Here is a 19,772-nt window from a genome sequence, read left to right on the forward strand (position 1 = left end):
TGAGAGTAATTTCCGTAATTGTAGTCTAAACGGAACACCTGTATGAGGAAGAGGCTTTTCGCAGGAACAACTTGAAGACAAATCAGGTTATCAAATGAAGAACTACTATGTCTTTTTTATAAATTATTTGGAGATCCAATTAGTAATATTTATGTGTTTTGTTAAGATATTTGTCGGTAACTATTTCATATGATAAAGTTCTTGCAAGATATGATATTATGGAGTAAAAAACACGTTACAAATAATATTGAAAGATATAGAACGCAAAATTTAATTATTTAGTTAACATAATACAAATTAGTAAATATAACTAGTAAATGTAACTGTCCAATTAAGTCTTGAAAACCGGAGTTAATAAAGGAGTCAAATAAGTCAATTAATACTAATTAGTAAATGTAACTCATCTCCTACACTCCTACTCTGATCTTCGTCTCTCTCCTCTCTCCTTCACTTCGTCCCTCTCTCCTCTCAACAACCCAAAACACCATCCCAATAAAAACTCACTCATGGCACTCTTCTTGCAAATGACAAAAGAACTTAGAGAAGCAGGCGCAACAAAGCGAGAACGTTATTTATGCACTCTTCTTGGCAATTCAATCACTGATGGCACCCCATACGCCTGGAAGATGTACTACTCCGGCGAAGCTGCTGAACTACTAAGCGAAGAGACCTTCAAAACATTGAAAGAAACCATCGAGGCTATGGAGGCTTTTTTTTGCACACCCCCTTGTAGGTCTCCCTCTCAACCTCGACCTAGCGTTTCAGGTAAAAAAAGAAAAGGGAAAGGATGTAAAAGATGCAAGCATTGTTCTGTTAAAGAAAAGGGAAAGGGAAAGGAAATAAAAGAACCACCAAAGGTATATATCATTGACGATTCATCTGATGATGAAGAACCTGAAGTGAAACCCTATCATGCTTCATCTGATGATGAAGAGGCTGAAGAGAAAGCCTATCATGCTCAAGACTTCTATGATTGAGTAATTTCCATATTCTTTTCAGTCATTTTTCCAAATATTATTTTTGGTGTTGCAATTGTATCTATTCATTGTATCTTTCAGTATCAAAATAATTTGTCTTAACATTATTATTTTCCCTTTAAAACATGTTGTGGTTATATTGAAATAGTGATGTTGTCGTATAAAGTAAATTATGAAGTGTAGATCTCATTTTATTTTCCCTTCTTTCCGTTTAAAAAGACATGTTGTCTTTTAATTTAAATAGTCATATATGAAATTTTAAAATAGATGATTTTAATTTCATCATTCTAACTATTCGTACGTGTCGTTTTTATGTAGCTGCGACGTTGCCCACCGTTGAAGAAGGAACGATAATTTTTCAACAGCTGGATTAGGATCGCTTCAATTGGCTGTGTGCTTTTGTTTATTTTGAAGACTATCGTTAATGTGTAAAAATGTAGGTTATGAATTACTTGCTCATGAATGTTAAACTTTGTAAGCTTGGCTTTTGTTTATTTTGTAAGCTTGGCTTTTTGGCGATTGAACTTCGTTTGAAACTTTTGGAAAATGGTTAACTTCGTTTTTAGGTGTTAATTTGAATCACAGTGGTGAACGACTATTTTGTAACTAAACTTTATTATTATCATGAATGTTATGATTAATATTGGGTCTAGATTATAAGTCTAAATGTGTTATGATTATCATTATAAGTGTAAATGGTTTCATAACTTGTGTTATGATTATAAGTCCGGGGAGGTGAGGTTCATGGTTTGATAAATTGTGTTCATGAGTTAACAAACTGGGTTCATGGTTTGATAAATTGTGTTCATGATTCTAAACATACTTTCTTCATATAATCCACAAATATTTTATGTATTTCACAAACTCCATATATTGACAAACATACTTTCTTCATATAATCACAAACATTTTATGTGTTTCATAAATTGTGTTCAGGGTTTTATAAATGTGTTCATGAGTTAACATGCTGGGTTCTTGGTTTGATTAATTGTGTTCATGGTATTTATAAATCGTGTTTATTTTATGTTCACTATATTGACTTCACAAACTCTATATTAATTTCACAAACTCCATATATTGACAAACATACTTTCTTCATATAATCACAAACATTTTATGTGTTTCATAAATTGTGTTCAGGGTTTTATAAATGTGTTCATGAGTTAACATGCTGGGTTCTTGGTTTGATTAATTGTGTTCATGGTATTTATAAATCGTGTTTATTTTATGTTCACTATATTGACTTCACAAACTCTATATTAATTTCACAAACTCCATATATTGACAAACATACTTTCTTCATATAATCACAAACAGTTTAGTGTTTCATAAATTGTGTTCATGGTTTTATAAATGTGTTCATGAGTTAACATGCTGGGTTCTTGGTTTGATTAATTGTGTTCATGGTATTTATAAATCGTGTTTATTTTATGTTCACTATATTGACTTCACAAACTCTATATTGACTTCACAAACTCTATATGAATTTCACAAACTCTATATTTAAAGAAACTTTCTTCATGTAATTTGTCAGAAAATCACCCCAAAATAATATTAAACAAATAAGTTGTGTTCCTGCGAAAGTCACCCAAAATCAAAACCCAATCTAAACCCAACCACTGCCCAATCTAAACCAACCACTGCCCAATCTATTTCATCCTATATATATATCTATGAGGCCAAATATAGCCCAACATCACCCCAAAAGAATATTGTGATATTTCATCCTATATATCTGTCAGCCCAATCTATGGCTATGTATCAGCCCAATCTATGGCCAATCTAGGCCACCCCAAAATTATATCCACCCAAAAGCTGCCCAATGTTAATGTACAACAAAATTACATCATCATAAGAAAACATTAACACAGTAAACTACTTCCGCGGGTACCCTTCACAAAGAGGACATCAAAGCCTTCACACTTTCGCGGGCCTCGTTGAAGTCGCACATGACATCCTCACATAGCAACCATTTACGCTCTTCCACAATGTTTCCCTGTCCACATAAAGAATCCATTTCATAATAATTTAATGAAAACCTTAGTTCAATATCAAGAAATTAACGGAACATTTACCAATTGTACACTCTCCACAAAACGATCGGCATTGTGCTTGATAGCTAACAACATGTAAACTCCGCAGCTATGCCTAACATATAACATAATATAAATAATTACTTTACATAATATAGAATAATTATTTAACAACCTGCCATCATAACCTAATTAAGAGAAACTTACAAGTCCGACTGCTGCTTCATGTTTAGAGTAGAACGCGGCCATCTGCTCACAGCCCCGATATCCCAGGAACTGTCGACAGCTCTAAAATACCGGTCCATTGCGTAGCACTGTCCACATATATTAGTACATTATATAAAGCATAATGTATATTTTAAATTATTACCATAATACATAAATCAGGTGTACCAATGCCTCTACTGATACGTGATGCAGCTTTGCAGCTTCTTTTGTTTCCATGGAGTCTATGATCATCACCTCCTCCCTGTTTACCGAGAAGGCGGCACACCACCAATGACCGTCTTCAATAACAGGGACAAATACCTGAAATTGACTTCACTTTTCAATGTTCCATATTGTTCGTTGTGAAAGGTATATCACACTGTAGAATGCACATATTGTTCGTTGTGAAAGGTTTATGCCACATACCACACTTATCCTAAGACATGACGCAACTGGTGTGTTCTTGATGGAGGACTGGATTATCCTATCAACACTATCCCAGTTATCTCCTTCTACTTGCAGCACTCTTATCTACATGGAAAAAGAATTATGTTTTTACTTGCTTGTTATTATAATAACAACATACAATAACTCACCGCAAATGTTGGATCCAGCATCAACCTCCTGCTTCTAGTTCCAAATCGCCGCCCCCACACTTTCACATAAAGACATGCTGCAACTCGAACATACTTGAGAACAGCAAATGATTAGAACATTAAGTTGTAATTAAAAACTCATATGTCTGGTTAGCAGGGCACTTACATTATCATCTAATCGACCACGGGCCTGAGACAATGATCTACAACAACTCAATGTCGCAAAGTTCCCATCAACATCAATTATAATTGGATCTCCCCTGACATTGACAAATAATTCATCAATTATAATTGGATCTCCCTGAACAATTATAATTGGATCTCATCAACTTGCTTGTACTACAACTTACTTGCATTTTGACATCAGCTCAAATAATTTATCCTTGTTGGTTGCCTTAGGACGCCACGTCTGTTCGTACTCCTCACTCAAAACAACCGATGTCTTTGTCTTCCTATGTTTACGGCTTCGTTCTCCTACTTGCGATTCTCCATTGAATTAACATTTTCATTACCTGCTGTTTCATTCTCTCCACCTTCACTTAATTCTTCAACCTCCTTCACTTTCCTCCAACTGTACTTCGAACCCTCTACTACTGTTATACCTATAACTGGTGCCTCCATTAGTGCAGTTCCATACTTACCCACCACCATCTCTACTTGTGCTTCCAATTGTGCTTCACTGGAACCTGTCAATGTATTATTACTACTCGACTCTCCCAATTGCAAATTCCCATTTACAATTACATTCTCAAATCCTGGGGGTGCTACTGGTGATGAACATTCATCACGTACCTCAGACTGTTGGCGACTCCTCAATGATATAGGTGATCTTCGTCCATCTGACTGTCGGCGACTCCTCATGATATAGGTGATCTTGGTCCCTCCCCTCTGACTGTTGCCTACTGAACATAGGTGGTGATCTTGGTGGTGCAGATGTACCTGTACCTATACCTTCTGCATTTCCATACTTTTGCCTTCCATTACTACTGCCTGCATTTCCATCATTTTGCATTTTCCTTCGCAACTTATACTCATAAGGATTTAATTTAGGAATTAACTTACGTTTCCTTTCAAGGCCCCTTTTCTCTTACAGTGTTACTATCTGGGGATCCAATTCATTGTATTCAGATTCAGGCATCTTGTCCCTCGCTTCAAGAGGATGACGTTCCCCGTACGCAACATCCACACACTAACAAAAATATACACAAACACAGCAAATCTAATATACACAACAAACAAATCTTATTCCTTCATACTAAAAAAATTACACATTATTATATATAAACTACTTACACCGAGGCCACCATAATCACCTGCTGCTTTCCTATCTTCTTTCTTTGCAAGGTTTATATCCTCCTTCGTCCATGCTTTCATTCGTGGAAAAACTCCCCACGATACAGGGTTCCTCCTCAATCGATCAAGGTATAACACCTACAATAGAGGGTTACAAAAATAACACAATTTGTAATAAAACACCTACACTGAATGATATGAATAAACAATATGATTGTCAAACAAACCATACCGCCAGAAATATAGTGCAACCACCACGCATTTCGCATATCCTTCAGTGTAAAACCTTTTCGCAAAATTACCAACAGATTTTATAAGATGGTCCAACACAAAACTACACCAATCGTATTCTTTTGCCCTCTCTGCAACACTTACAACTGGAAGCACTTCACAGACATTCGATGACAACTTGTCGGGGCCATCACATCATTCACCGCCATCATCATAAATGCCTTCTTGAATTCTGAGTCATCTTCCAAAGGCCCCTCAATAACTTCCAAAATTGTCTTCCGCGAACACCCCTAGGTCCAGACGGGCATCGCGTAACAAATGATTCACACAGTCTAGCAACTTCATTCTCCATCGCATCGTCCTCACAAACTTTTGGTACATGCCTCGGACCAATAGGGATACCAAGTACCCAGTGGACTTGTATCTTCGATAGAGGGAATTCCAACCCATTCACCACCAATACCCTCCTCTTCACATCTACCATTGTGCACAACCAATAACATAAATTCCTCGGCAAACCCTTATCCACAAAGTGCAATAATCCAGCAAACCCCATTTCAGCCACCAAACGCTTTTTCCTCTCATCAAATTGCTTTACGATTTGACCAAATGTCTCGACTCGGCAATTGAAATTCACTTCCTGTCAGTTAAAGTTTGTACACACAATTACACATTTTGCGAACTTGATTTGCCTAAGACAAAGACAAACATTCCCTTACCCTTTTATTGTTAAGTAGCACCCGGCTAGCAATCACTTCCCCACTCTCCTTTAACCTTCCACCAACACTTAATTTATTAACCTGCTATTGCAATCTCATTCAGTAAAATTCACTACATAAAATAAATTCAAAATACTTCAATTGGTTAAACTAACTACCCTGTATACTTCATCAGGAAGCCTACCCCCTTTGCCGCTCTTGCACCATAGTCCATTCACCTTCAAAACAATCATATTCAATGCTTCAATACATTTTACAATCCTTTAATTAAATAAACAAACATATAAACAAACATAAACAGGGATATTAACTTACTTCCTCATCCTCGTCCTCTTCTTCAACATGCCATGATTCACTGCCCTCTTCCTCCTCATTGACCTACATGATTCCTAATATATTATTTACTGCTATTTATCTACCAGAGAAATTCACATTTCACAACAGAAAACATCAATTACCTTATCCTTACGATGGCCCTTCCCCTTCTTACCATAACCACCTTCATCACCTAGAGGAAATCTTTTTTTTCAAATTAATTACCTTCATTTACAACTATCAACTACATGATTCTATTTTTCCGCAAAACATTCAATTTACAACTCAATATTCAATAACATGCACAAATAAATTAGATTCAGCTTAACTGCAACAGAGTTCATCATAAAATTCGCCATTTCCATTTACTTTCAACTACAACTAAAAATAATGTTTTCAATTACATCAATTACGAACATTTACGGAATATCCATATTAATTTCAGAAATTCACTTACCTTCACCCATTTCCTAAATCAACTTGCTGTTGAAATTTCTCTTCTGCTGTGGAGTAATTTTTGGCTTCTGTGTGGGTTGTTTTTTTTATAAGCTTTATTCAATTCTCGGAAGATTTCTTGCCTTCTTCACTATCTCCTCCCAATTTTCTTCTTCCTGCCACCGCCAATTCTTCAGTTTCTCCTCCCAATTTTCAAGTTCTTCTGAGCTGTCTAATCATTACCTTTTAGGAGGAGTTTTTTTGGAATAGGTGGGAATGGGTCATTAACACTGAGATAACGTTACAAATCAGTTAATGTGCGAAAGGACATTAGTACCCCTGACTTTAATATGCGAAAAGACTTTATTACCCCTGATAGATGTTTTTTTGCATCTATCAATTATATGTTTATCATTTCTCCTAAAAGAGGGGAAGCAAACTTGCAATTTTTTGACTGTCATATGGTTGTTGGGAGCATTGTATGAATACGGTTGGTTAACGGTCGATGTTTTCATTTTAATAGTAGGCCCAAACGCTAAACGCTCGACGCTCGACATATCATACGATACCTATTTCATGTCGTGGCTTTGATAGTCTCTATGAGTAGCGTGCGCAAGTCGATAACGTCCTTCAAATTTGTCAATTTTACTAGCACGTTGTTTGGATGAACATCTCCAAATCTATATGTACTCCCTCCGGAGAAATGATAAACATCTAATTGCTAGATGTTTGCCAAACATCTAACATTAATGTGGCAACATGTGAGTGGTACACATGTCACTACACATGTCACTATATTGTTTATCCAAACAAATTACTTTTTCAATTTTTTAAACTTGTATATCTCAAAAAATATATTTTAGAAAAAAATAAAAAATATACCAATATTCATATATTTTTATTCTCTACAAATAGACATCCATCTTGATATAATTTCATCAATTTTTATTTTACTCTTCTCTATCTCTTATTTAGATATGTAAAAAAAAAATACGAACACTATATGTTTATACACAAACACTATTGTGAGTTGCATAAACACTAGTTATAGTTACACGAACACTAGTTCTAGTAGCATGAACACTGTATATTAGCATCGGAATCTTCTGACAGTGTCCAATTAAAAAAATACGAACACTATATGTTTATACATAAACACTATTTTTAGTTGCATAAACACTAGTTATAGTTACACGAACACAAGTTGTAGTAGCATGAACATCATATATTAGCATCGAAATTTTCTGACAGTGCCCAATTTTCGAGATTACTTTTTTTATTTGACTGATAACTTTTTTCATGTATATTGACAATTTTACCCCTGCTAGATGTTTATAAACATCTAGCAATTAGATGTTTATCATTTCTCCTCCCTCCGTCCCTTAATAGAGTGCCCATTTCTCCAATGCACGTTTGCCAATGCACGTTTTGTATCGTTAATATCTTTAGTTTCATATTAGTAAAAATTATAAAAGTTTGATTTTCTTAATGTACGTAATGAGACGAATCAAACAAGACCCCACATGACTATGTTTTTTCTTATATATTAGAAATATTTTTTGAGGGCTTTCTTTACCTTTGAATAGTGTCCAAAAAAGAAATGGGCACTCTATTAAGGGACGGAGGGAGTAGTTATCTATTTTCTTCGATTTTTATTAGTTTACCCCTTCTCTTACACAGAATTTTAGGAGATACAATATTGTGTGTCATTGAAAGAAAGAGAAATTATTATTTTATAATAAAGGTGAATGTATGTGTGATAAAAAGTTTAGTGGTCTCATTTCAAAAATAGAAACAAAAAGAAAGGGGTAAACTAATAAGGGACATCCCAAAAAAGAATACGGGTAAACTAATAAAGACCGGAGGGATTACATTATAAGTAGAGTAGTACACTACCTTTTTTTTTAATATGTGTAATACTTTCTTATTTCTGAGTAAATTAAAAATAAAATATTGCATTGAAAAATTCAATCTTACTTGTACGGACCCGGTTCACGTTAACATTAGTGTGCACCAGTCAAAACAACGTATCATTACTGAACAATCCACTATATCATGCGGAAACCCACTATATGATGCAGAAACCTACTGCTATATCATTCAGACCCACACTATATTATTCAGACACACTCACTATATTACTCAGACACACTATCTAATTCAAACACGCACACTATATCATACAGAAACTCACATTATCATTTAAACACACACTATATCATACATAAACTCATTATATCATTTAGACACACTATATCATGCAGAAGTTCACTATATCATTCTAGCAGAAACTCACTATATCAAGCAAAAACTCACTATATCACTCAAACACTCACTATATTATGCAAAAACTAAATCATTACATATGTTACAACACGTGTCATGATATATACTACGCAACTTAGATCTTCTTGTATGTTAAAACATTTTATTTAATTCCTCCATTATATTGTATATAATTTCACATTATATTTTTTGTTAATAAAATATATTATATTGTATATAATATATCTTCGTAGAACTCATTATATAAAGTTAATATCTTATCCATTCAGTGCATAATAAATTAGTATGCAGTGTGTACCTGATTTATTTGAGTTTTAAAAAAAAATAGAGGAAGTTTTTTAGACTTCCGTCTCTTGCAAGACTAAGGCTATGTTTAGTTCACCTGAAATTTTCTGATCTAAACTTATATGATTTGATCTGACCTGATCTGAACTTTTTTTTTCTGATCTGATCTGATCTGATTTACAAGATCTTATCTTTTATAAAATATATTATTACTATTATATTATTACTTTGTAATTCATTATTATGCAATACGTTATAAGATCTTCTTTATAGTATTACTATTATTATCATTTTATTTCTATTACAACTTTTACATAACTTTTATTAATAATAATAATTATTATTATATTATTATAAGAACAACAATAATAATTATAATAATAATCATTATTACTAAAAATAATAATATAACTCAAGTCATTAATTTATAAGAGCACTTTTACAATGTTTCACACTCTCTCTTTAAAAAAAATTCACACTTGAGAAGTCGGCAGACTCAACTCTTTTTTTCATATAAAATAAAATAAGATATACAAATAACTATGACTTGCGCATAAAAGAAATAAATAACGTGCAACTTCAAATAGCTAGAGAGATTTGGAATTCGGTAGGAAGAGGTGTACCGAATCTAAATTTATAATTTGTATCTCACACTTAGCTTATTTTGAAATGTAATCCGAACTTAGTAGATTTGTTGTCATGGATTTGAGCTATCATATTATATATATTTCTTATTTTTGCGTCAATCTTATGTTCTTAACACATGGCTTTTAATTTTCTATTATTTTATAACAACAAAATAACTTAATATAATGATAACAATGACATTTATAATGATAACAACAAGATTAATAATAATTATCAATATTAATAATTAATAAGTACAACAACAACAATAATAATCCTTTTGAACAAATGTACTACTCTCTCCGTCCCAAAATTTAGTTTCCATTTTCATTTTGAATGTCCCAAAATATAGTTCCCATTTTCATATTTAGTTCCACATTTTTTCGTAATATGTCTAGAAAAACCGTGTCCCATCATTTATTTGATTCTTAAATATTGTTTTTTCCTCTATTTATTCAACCAAAATGTTACAATTAATGCTCTTTCACCAATTATTCTTCATTCTCTCTCATAAAATCATCTTTTCCCATACAACATTTATTTAAAATAAACAAAAAACTTTACTATGACTCTTAGATTCTACTTGCATAAATTACCGTGAAAAAAGAGAGATGAGAATTATATTTTGGGACGGAGGGAGTAGTAAATAATTATTGGGTAAACCAAATTTTTTATCCATATGAATAGCTGTCAACCGCTACGAGAATTTATTACCAGTAAATGATTGCATCCTATCCTCTTGTGGATTGTGGCCATACATAGATGGATGCTAAGGAGACAACCTAGGCCACTATATTTTTGTCTTGTTGGAGGTAAGCATTTATTCTTCCATTAAAGTGCTACTGATAAGTGATACTCTACCTCAGGAAAAAACTTAATCAACCCAGTGGGTTGTCAACCCACCTTATGTGGCGTCTTAGTTGGCAAATGAAATGGTATGTGGGTGTGCTTACTTGGATTTTCTTTAAATAGCTTTTAATGCAATGTTCAACTATGCCGACAATTACTATTAGACATAGCTTTTAATGGAGTGCATGTTCAGTTATGCAATTAATCTCTATAGTATAACTCATTCTCAAACCTCCTTCAACTCTCCACCTCTGTTCATTTGGCAACTGAAAGCCATCAACAATGGTTGTTATGTTGGATATATACTATCCTTCAAAGTAGGATCACGTTTACTAGTTTGTTAGTGGGTCTAGGATTAAGTGGGTTGTTAATTTGTTTACTGAGTAATTAGTTAGTGGGTTAACAAGTAGTGGTCTAGATAATGGTCTAATTAGTGGGATAGCAAGTAGTGGGCTACATAGTGGAGATGTGATTAGTAGTGCTTTGTATGCCTATTTAAAGATTGTTTGCCATCACTTACATGTTATAACTTTCTAAGTTATTTGTTTCTTTTAAAAAATATATATATATTTGCTCAGTTTATATTATGGTGTTGGCCACGCACCATAGACTAATGGAACAAATTCAATGGAGTTTAAATCTGCAAAAATAGAGGAAAAAGCTGGTTATGGATTGATGAAGAAAGTGACGACGATGCATTTGATTGGCTCATGATCTCTGTATTACATATTATTCCATATCATGATACCAATGAATATATATATCATTTGATATCAATAAAGATCTTTGTACTACATATATCATTCCGTATCAAATATCAATGAAGAATAATAATATATATAAATCCTATCACATAAGTCACTCTTATTATATATAAAATCTTATCACATAAGTACATAACATCCAATCAAAAAAATCTTATCATTAAAAATGTCGGCAAAAAATATATATTGGGAAAAATTGTGTATAACCCCATTTCTTTGATGAGTATTATACGATATTTCAGTATTTAATAAATTTAACAGCTATTATCCATTTCAAGAGCCTTAACAAATAGTTTTGCAAAAAATATAAAATATATAAATGATGAAAGATAAAAAGGCACTCCTACCAACTATACCTCATAAATGTTTTTGGACATTTCAACTAATGACTTGTGAGGGAAGATGAGTGAGTTACGGCCCTTAGATTATTTGGTTCATAGTTTGCATCCAATGGCTTATAAGAGTAATCCGTGTGCTTTATGCTTTATTATTGTGTGACTTTGATTGCCATGATCTAACGGTTTAGATTTTTTCGATAATATGGGTTTGGATTATGCCTTAAAACACATAAAATATAATGACGAAACTGATTCTTTTTCCTATGTAATTATTATTATTATAATAATTATTTTATTTTTTATTTTTTTATGATGATGATGATATTATAATCATCGTTAATATTAAGAAATTTTGCCAAAAAAAGAACTTTTAAAATCTTGAATATGTGAGAAAACACCTAAATGTTTTTTTGCGAGATAAAACTTTAAACAATTTTTTTTGTTGCAAAATGAAACACCTTGTATATATTTTTTTTGCGAGATTGTTATTGTTGTTGTTATTATTATTATTATTATTATTGTTGTTATTGTTATTTCTAGTTTCTACTACTATTACTACTATTAGTGTTATTATTATTTAGAATTGTAGTTGATTTGTAAGAATATCGACTTGTTTTAATTCAATGGTAAGTCTTGAGGATCAAAGCAATTCTCAATGACAATTCGATATAAATGAAAATACTTCAATAATCTGATACAAAGTGGAATTGTGTCATTTTGAATTAACTTCTGATTTTACTTCGATACCTTGGTCTAATCCGATATCGAGCTATAGTAATTTCATATCATAATTTTTTATATTTGACTTGAATTTTAACAATGTGTCTCAAGGGTACGTTCTTTTCAACTTATTGGATATGATTTGGTAAGAGCTTAAATTATTTGACGAGGGATACTACCTTATGAAATCTGATATGATCTTTTATGGCTATCAGATTTCGAGCTTATCAGGTTTCATACGGTTGGGTTAAAACAAGTTTAATAAGTTTCAATTCAGTCATGCTCGGTTCAATAAGTTACAATTAGGTCAGATCAGCCCTAACAAGTTCCAATTAGGTAAGGTTAGCTCTAATAAGTTCCAATTAGGTCAAGTCTTCCCGAATAAGTTCCTATTAGGTCAGGTCAAATGTAAATGTTTCAATTAGGTCAAATCGGGTCTACTAAGTTCCAATTAGATCAGATTGGGTCTACTAAGTCCCAGTTAGGTCAAATCAGTTGTACAAAGTTCCAATCATGTCTACAAAGTTCCAATAAGGTTAGATCGATCAGATTTATTTAGTTTTAATTAGGTCACGTTATGTCTAATACTCCCTTGTGTACCTTACGATCACTTGAATTATCATTTGATCAAGATTGCAATTTTAGAGCACATCCAAGTAAGATCGATTGAACTGAACTGAACTGAATTGAATTTAATAAATATATAATTAATATTTTAAACAAGAATAATATTAATATTAAATAATAATTATAAAGATAAGTAATAATAATGAATGGAGCTGAACTGAACTGAACTGAATTGATTTGAACTGAACTAAACTGAACTTATTAGAGGTGAACTGAACTGAGCTGAACTGAACTTATTGGAGCTGAACTGAACTGAACTGAAAATAAGCTGGGGAGAACAGGCCCTAAGTTCCAATTAGGTCAGGTCAAATATAATATGTTCAAATTATGTCAAATCGGGTCTACTAAGTTTCAATTAGGTCAAATCGGGTCTACTAAGTTCCAATCAGGTCAGATCAGTTGTACAAAGTTCCAATCAAGTTTACAAAGTTCCAATCAGGTTAGATCGATCGGATCTATTTAGTTTCAATTAGGTCACGTTATGTCTAATACTCCCTTGTGTACCTTATGATCACTTGAAGTACATTATCATTTGATCAAGATTGCAATTTTAAACTAACATATAGATCAATATTCATATTTCAATTAAATCACCCTTAGTATAGTTTAATAGATGATCTTATGATCAAGATTGAATTGCACTATTAAATATCTAACATCTAAAAATCTAATGATTTTAATATCTGACTTTTAAAAATTGGGTCATTGTTTTATATATAGCTTATTAAGATTTTGTTTAAAAAAAAGAGTGTCATATTATCGAAATACTATATAACAATTCTATTCAATGATATATATACATATCATTTATTATTATAAATATTATTACTTTAATCAATTAGCATATCAACATAAACACATACAAACTATACGCATTAGGAGTACTGTGATAGATTCATAGCCAACCCTCCCATTCCATTTTTTAAAATAATTTAAACCACTTTAAAAAATATAACCTTTAACAATCCCATTCAAAGTATCTATAAAAAAAAAACAATCTCATTCAAAGTTAATACATAATAGAATTAGCTGTACACTCTTGGAAAAAACATAACGTAATTATGATCATATTGGAACTATGAAAGCCTTTTGGATAGCCCAAGTTTATATGGTGCATGCATTTCACAGTTTTCACCAAGAGGTATGAAATCCTTGTATGAAAAAACAATGTCTGACTACAACAAACAAACTTTTGAAGTCAAGGAACTGATCAAGCGATTGTTGATCATGGGAGAAGGTGCTAAAATGAAGGAGGCTATGGCAATGGATGACCCGCTTTTTACTCTTGTGAAGATGACTTTTGAAGAGGAGAGCTTACTCAATGGGGGTACTACTTATAAGTCATGCCCTTCAGCTTTTTACCAATCACCAAAGACGAAGAAAAAGCTTTTTGAGGAAACTCCTCCATCATCATCAAAGAAGAAGGCAAAGGTGAATGATGCAGATGTTCTGAAGTTCGCTACGAAGGGTGTTACTGAAGTGGTGAATGTTGAGTCGGACTGATGATATTGCTCCTAAGCTTTTGTAGTTTTGTTGGAGGGAAGAAGTATTAACTATAATTCTAGTTTTATCGTTTATGTGTTTTCTTTTTCAATCTCAGGGTTGGTTATCTCCATTTGAATGAAATTTCTTTTAATGATTTAATGGTTCAATTACGTTTAATTATTATGTTTGGTTTATGTTCTGTTTAAAAATCATTACCATAAAATATGTTTGAGTTATTTAATTTATCTTTAATTATTAAATCAATTTTGGCTAAGGATAGATTTACCATGCCAACATAATTTATAAGATTACTTTGCGTCAAACTTTTTTGTTAACAGATCAAAGATATAATTCCATATGTCACAAGATTTGAGCACCTTGTTATACAGTATCAAAAGTCAAGGATAATTTTTACGAAATACGCATATAATTCTCTTAACAAAAATAAAGATAGTGAAGATATTAAGCTTCATTATAGCCGTGATTAGCGCATCTATTATTGGATATTTTGGAAAGTATTTTGGTAGTATATCTTTTTAGGTTTGATATTGTAAATGTAGGTTGTACGCAGTAGGTAAGACTAATAGAATTCTCTAATTGCCTTTCTTAAATTCCTACAAAGAGCATTTTACTTTCTCTTTCTTATTTTTGTTATCTTGTTTTACTTGATTATTTTGAGAAAACGCTCTAAAACTTGAGAAAGCTCCTGAATAATATAAAGTTTGAATTATTTTCAAAAAATGGTTGAAAGTTTGGAAGTTGGGTTAGTGCTAATTACTAAATATTACATGGGATAGTTTTAACATTTAACGAATGGATGATAAACAAATTATAATGATTCATAATTGATTATACTATTTTTAAATGTAAATTTTGGTTGTAATTTAAAACATGGACTAGTGTATTGCAACTTTAACTAATTTATCTTGATTTTTTTTTCTCCGAATAATTTCGAACCCACGTGGGTCAATTCCTGGATCCGCCACTAATAAAGATTGGTGTGAAATAAACAACGCTTGTATTGTGAGAATAAAAAGAAACCCAATAAAACAGTCAATCTTTGCAACAACTTGTAAAAAAAGAAAACTGACAAAAAGAAACTCAATAAACCAGACCATTACAATTACTCCAACTTAATGATTTAGAGTCAAAATTAAACTAATAAACATCATCCATCATAGAACATAACTCCACTTGATGAGGCCCCATGATCTCACAACTTCATGACATTTGAGTTAGCCTTCGCGTACAAATTGCTTGAATCTGTTTTCATTCCATGCTCTTAGTTGGGGATAACTTGAACCTACAAACATAATTAACAAGTGTTCAATAAATACACTAATAATATAATTCAGTAACTAAGAATAACAATATTGTAGTCTTTCATGAAAATCAATTACTTACTTGGTCTAGTTTGTGTCGACGGACCAATCTTGCAAAAATGAAAAAAATAAAGTCAATATAATTTGTTGCTTATAACAAAAAATTGTAGCAGATAATATGTTGCAAATATTAAACTTACTGGCATCCCTTGAAAATTAGGATAAGGAGGCATAACATTCCTTTGTGCAACATTATATCCATATTGATTATGAAGCTGAAAAAGAGCAACATAATTTTTTTTTTAAAAAAATCCAAGTACAAGAAGATAAAAATACAAAGAAACATAAAAAAAAGAAATCCAAGTACAAGAAGATAAAAATACGTAAAACACTTACTTGTGCATTGGATGAACTAGCAGGAATTACATTTGACATTATTGGATATTGTATCCCATAGAATTGGGATTGATCCTAAGGTAAAAAATTCATCAGATACTATTTTTTTGATTTTGATCAAAACATCAGATACTATTTTCATATGCATGTAGCATGTATGTAATAATTTTTTTTTTTCGTATATCCTGTGACCACTCTCCATATCCAATGTTGTAATCAGATGTGTGATGATTCTTCTTGTATATATCAAACGGATGTTCATTTCCATATCCTTTCCTCTTGCTTGGTTTTTTTCCTTTACCTCTACGATCTACTGGATCATTGACTTTTTGTTGGTGTCCCAAGTCAATGTGTTGGCGATTTTCCTCTTCTTCATTTCCACCTCCTTGTGATGAATGTCTTCCATAAACTCTACCAATTGTATTCACAGTTTGAGGTGCTTCTTGACATCCTTCACCCAATGCCTTCACTTCCAACTTCAACTTAGATAGAGATTCCATAAGAAAAGAATAAGGTTTCTCGTCTATTATTGCCAAAGAGGCAATTTCTTCAAATTCTCTATACAAAGAACTATGCCTCTTCGCTTGTGGATTTTTGTCTGGGGTGTAATATGGAACCGGGACGGTTGTGTAATCTCGTACCATGTCTTTTCTCCATCTCGATAGGATATACTTCTCGGGAACACACTCAACATCTTCCTCGTGATAAACACGAACTACATGGCAACATAAAATTCCCCTAAATTCAAAATTCTTACACTCACACTTAACATCATATGAGTCTCGATCAAATGTCACCTTAAAATTTTGTCTCCGAGGCCACTTAGCCTTTTTTGTCACTACGTCATATACACAAACTCTTCCATCATCTTGAAATTTTGTTGTACTAGTATAAGTCACCAAACGCACTTGATCTTGAAACTCCTCAAACTTCTTTGATGTATAAAGGCGTTGAAATACACTCTCACTAACATATTCAGTGAAACACATCGTTGGCTTATTAATTGAACGAAAAGTTTCATTTTCCTCATCATTTGCTCGTTTGCCTAGAGCAAGACTATATTGATCAACAAATTCTTTCAGTGATGTGTTCAAGTTCACAAATGCTTTGAAAAAGTTGTTTATACTCTCACTCCTTTGGGTGCTAGACATACCAGCCCAAAAGTCGTCTTTAAAATAAACAGGGACCCATCTATGCCTTAGATCATACATGTCATTAAACCACTTAACATCTTGCAACTTATATTTTTCCAACATATCTCCATAATTCTTTTCAAACTCCTCAATATGAAGAGAATCATGGAGAGCACGTCGTAATGCCTTACGAATATCATCTCTTGCTTCATAAGGATTTAGATGTTTCTTTGCATTTCTTAAAATATGCCAAATACACCATCGGTGTTTGCTATTGGGAAAAACCTCTTTGATTGCATTCCCTGTATTAATGATGATAATAAAATAATATGATAGTATGTTATTGAAATAATATTAAGAAATAAATAAAATACAATAAAAAAATTAAATTAAACAAAAATAGAATAAGATAAAACCATGAAGAAATATATATGATCCATGAGATAATATCCTTCAGATAATATAGGATAAAGATAATATCTTTGATAATATTTTTTTTCTACAACAGTTTATTTTTCTGTTTCTTTAATCTTGTTTACCTTTATTAACTTTTGGATTTTATTCTCTTGATTTTTTTTGTTATCATAAGTTGACAACTAAAGTTTGCTTTTGCATGTAGATATGTGTATGTAACTAACATAAATGAATAAAACAAACAGGTGTTGTAGTTCAAACAAAATTGTATATATAAAAGTTAAATTAAAATGTAGTAGAACAAGTATGAAATTTATGGAGATTACCTATAGCCATGCATTGATCAGTAATAATACCATTTGGAGCTTTTCCAGACATACATGCTAGCCACGTCTTAAACAACCAAACATAGTTACTTGTATCTTCTCCAGAAATTAGAGCACATCCAAGTAAGATCGATTGATTGTGATGATTCACACCTATAAATGGGCAAAATGGCATTCTATATCTGTTCCTCAGATATGTAGTGTCAAATGAAACAACATCTCCAAACTCTCGATATGCAACTCTACACCTTCCATCGGCCCAAAATATATTTTTAAGTGTGCCATCATCACTTGTGTCGTACATGTAATAAAAATTTTATCTTTAGAAGACATCTCAATAAAATGTTTTTCCATAGCAGCAAAATCTCCTTTTTGAAGACATAGTCGTCTATGCTTGCTGACTAGATTTCTACAATCTTTCTCCGAGAAAGGAACAGCTCCAAATCCTCCATAACGGACAGCAAATGTTGCATAATTTCTACTAATAGGTACTCCTGCCCTCTCATTTGTGATTATAATCTCCTTGTTGTGTGGACTAATAAACTGATAATTAGACATGAATTTAGAATTCAAGGGATCTAAAGGATGGTTATGCTCCAAAACTACAGTAGTGAGTTTCCATTCGTTAGCATTAATGTTAAACGAGGCAGTGATCTTAGCTTTACAACCAGTTTTCTGAGTACGTGCCGCCTTTGATGGATCTTTCCCTCTAGAAAAGAATTTTCCTTCTTTTGTACATGCTAGTCTCAATCTTGTGCAATCATTCCCATTTTCAAAATCGACTCCTTTTGCATTTTCTCTACTCCTAATTTTCATTTGAAACCCGTTTTGTCTTCCAAATTCATGGTAGTAACCGATAACTTCCTCATATGATCCAAATGTCATGCCCATACTCGGTGGTACTAGTGGCTCTTCAATTGTTGTGACTGTTGGCTCATCTACAAATATATCATTGCTTTCATTTGAATTATGATCATTTCTTAACATATTGTCATTTTCAATAGTAACATCTCTTATCAAGTCTGATTCAGAGTCTGTACTACATTCTGTACCTGAGCTATCATAACTACAATCTTCTTCGCTATGATACCCAATATTCAGATCAATAACTTTTTTCCCACCTCTAACTAGTTGTTCATCATTTGTAGCCATTTAAATTAGTCTGCATCATTGTTGAAGGCGTTCATTATTAGTGACCATTTGCCAACAAAAAATAAACATAGATCACATTACAATTCTAATTGCCATTAAAAAAAAGTTTTGTCATATAAATAAATATAATTGCAGTATATGGTATTCTTATCCTAGCAATTATTTTTTCAATTTCTTTTTTTTGGAGCATTATTTATCATAAGTTAATAAATTTATCTAATATATAAAACAAAATAATAATG

The 19,772-nt window shown here is 32.2% G+C and overlaps 3 protein-coding genes across 3 annotated transcripts; all 3 read right to left on the reverse strand.

The window, feature by feature from the left end:
* Positions 1 to 2,593: 2,593 nt before the first annotated feature.
* LOC104884074 (hypothetical protein) lies at positions 2,594 to 4,300 on the reverse strand. Its single transcript, XM_057395646.1, has 8 exons — positions 4,164 to 4,300; positions 3,980 to 4,073; positions 3,814 to 3,906; positions 3,644 to 3,748; positions 3,404 to 3,538; positions 3,218 to 3,324; positions 3,053 to 3,125; positions 2,594 to 2,973 (listed from the first exon to the last, which is right to left on the reverse strand). The coding sequence occupies exons 1-8, from the start codon at positions 4,175 to 4,177 to the stop codon at positions 2,872 to 2,874; spliced, it is 723 nt and encodes a 240-aa protein (XP_057251629.1). The 5' UTR covers positions 4,178 to 4,300; the 3' UTR covers positions 2,594 to 2,871.
* A 1,202-nt stretch (positions 4,301 to 5,502) lies between these two features.
* LOC130591943 (uncharacterized) lies at positions 5,503 to 7,001 on the reverse strand. Its single transcript, XM_057395949.1, has 6 exons — positions 6,829 to 7,001; positions 6,515 to 6,564; positions 6,372 to 6,434; positions 6,215 to 6,274; positions 6,057 to 6,137; positions 5,503 to 5,977 (listed from the first exon to the last, which is right to left on the reverse strand). The coding sequence occupies exons 1-6, from the start codon at positions 6,836 to 6,838 to the stop codon at positions 5,549 to 5,551; spliced, it is 693 nt and encodes a 230-aa protein (XP_057251932.1). The 5' UTR covers positions 6,839 to 7,001; the 3' UTR covers positions 5,503 to 5,548.
* Positions 7,002 to 16,630: 9,629 nt separating this feature from the next.
* On the reverse strand, positions 16,631 to 19,530 carry LOC104894692 (protein FAR1-RELATED SEQUENCE 1-like). The gene is made up of 2 exons (XM_057395461.1): positions 18,681 to 19,530; positions 16,631 to 17,940 (listed from the first exon to the last, which is right to left on the reverse strand). The coding sequence occupies exons 1-2, from the start codon at positions 19,528 to 19,530 to the stop codon at positions 16,631 to 16,633; spliced, it is 2,160 nt and encodes a 719-aa protein (XP_057251444.1).
* Positions 19,531 to 19,772: the final 242 nt, after the last annotated feature.

Source organism: Beta vulgaris, chromosome 6 (genome assembly GCF_026745355.1).
Source record: "Beta vulgaris subsp. vulgaris cultivar EL10 chromosome 6, EL10.2, whole genome shotgun sequence".
Lineage (NCBI taxonomy): Eukaryota > Viridiplantae > Streptophyta > Magnoliopsida > Caryophyllales > Amaranthaceae > Beta > Beta vulgaris.

Bases quoted from the DNA above. Each gene is read 5' to 3' on its own strand.
- LOC130591943 (XM_057395949.1), bottom strand. The intron at 6,138-6,214 runs GTAGTTAGTTTA...TTGCAATAGCAG, and splicing joins TTCCTGATGAAGTATACAGG to GTTAATAAATTAAGTGTTGG. The intron at 5,978-6,056 runs GTAAGGGAATGT...TTTAACTGACAG, and splicing joins TGCTACTTAACAATAAAAGG to GAAGTGAATTTCAATTGCCG.
- LOC104894692 (XM_057395461.1), bottom strand. From the start codon at position 19,530: ATGGCTACAAATGATGAACAACTAGTTAGAGGTGGGAAAAAAGTTATT. The intron at 17,941-18,680 runs GTACGACACAAG...TCATTAATACAG, and splicing joins AGATAAAATTTTTATTACAT to GGAATGCAATCAAAGAGGTT.
- LOC104884074 (XM_057395646.1), bottom strand. The intron at 3,539-3,643 runs GTATGTGGCATA...AGTCAATTTCAG, and splicing joins CATGTCTTAGGATAAGTGTG to GTATTTGTCCCTGTTATTGA. The intron at 3,325-3,403 runs GTACACCTGATT...ATATGTGGACAG, and splicing joins ACGTATCAGTAGAGGCATTG to TGCTACGCAATGGACCGGTA.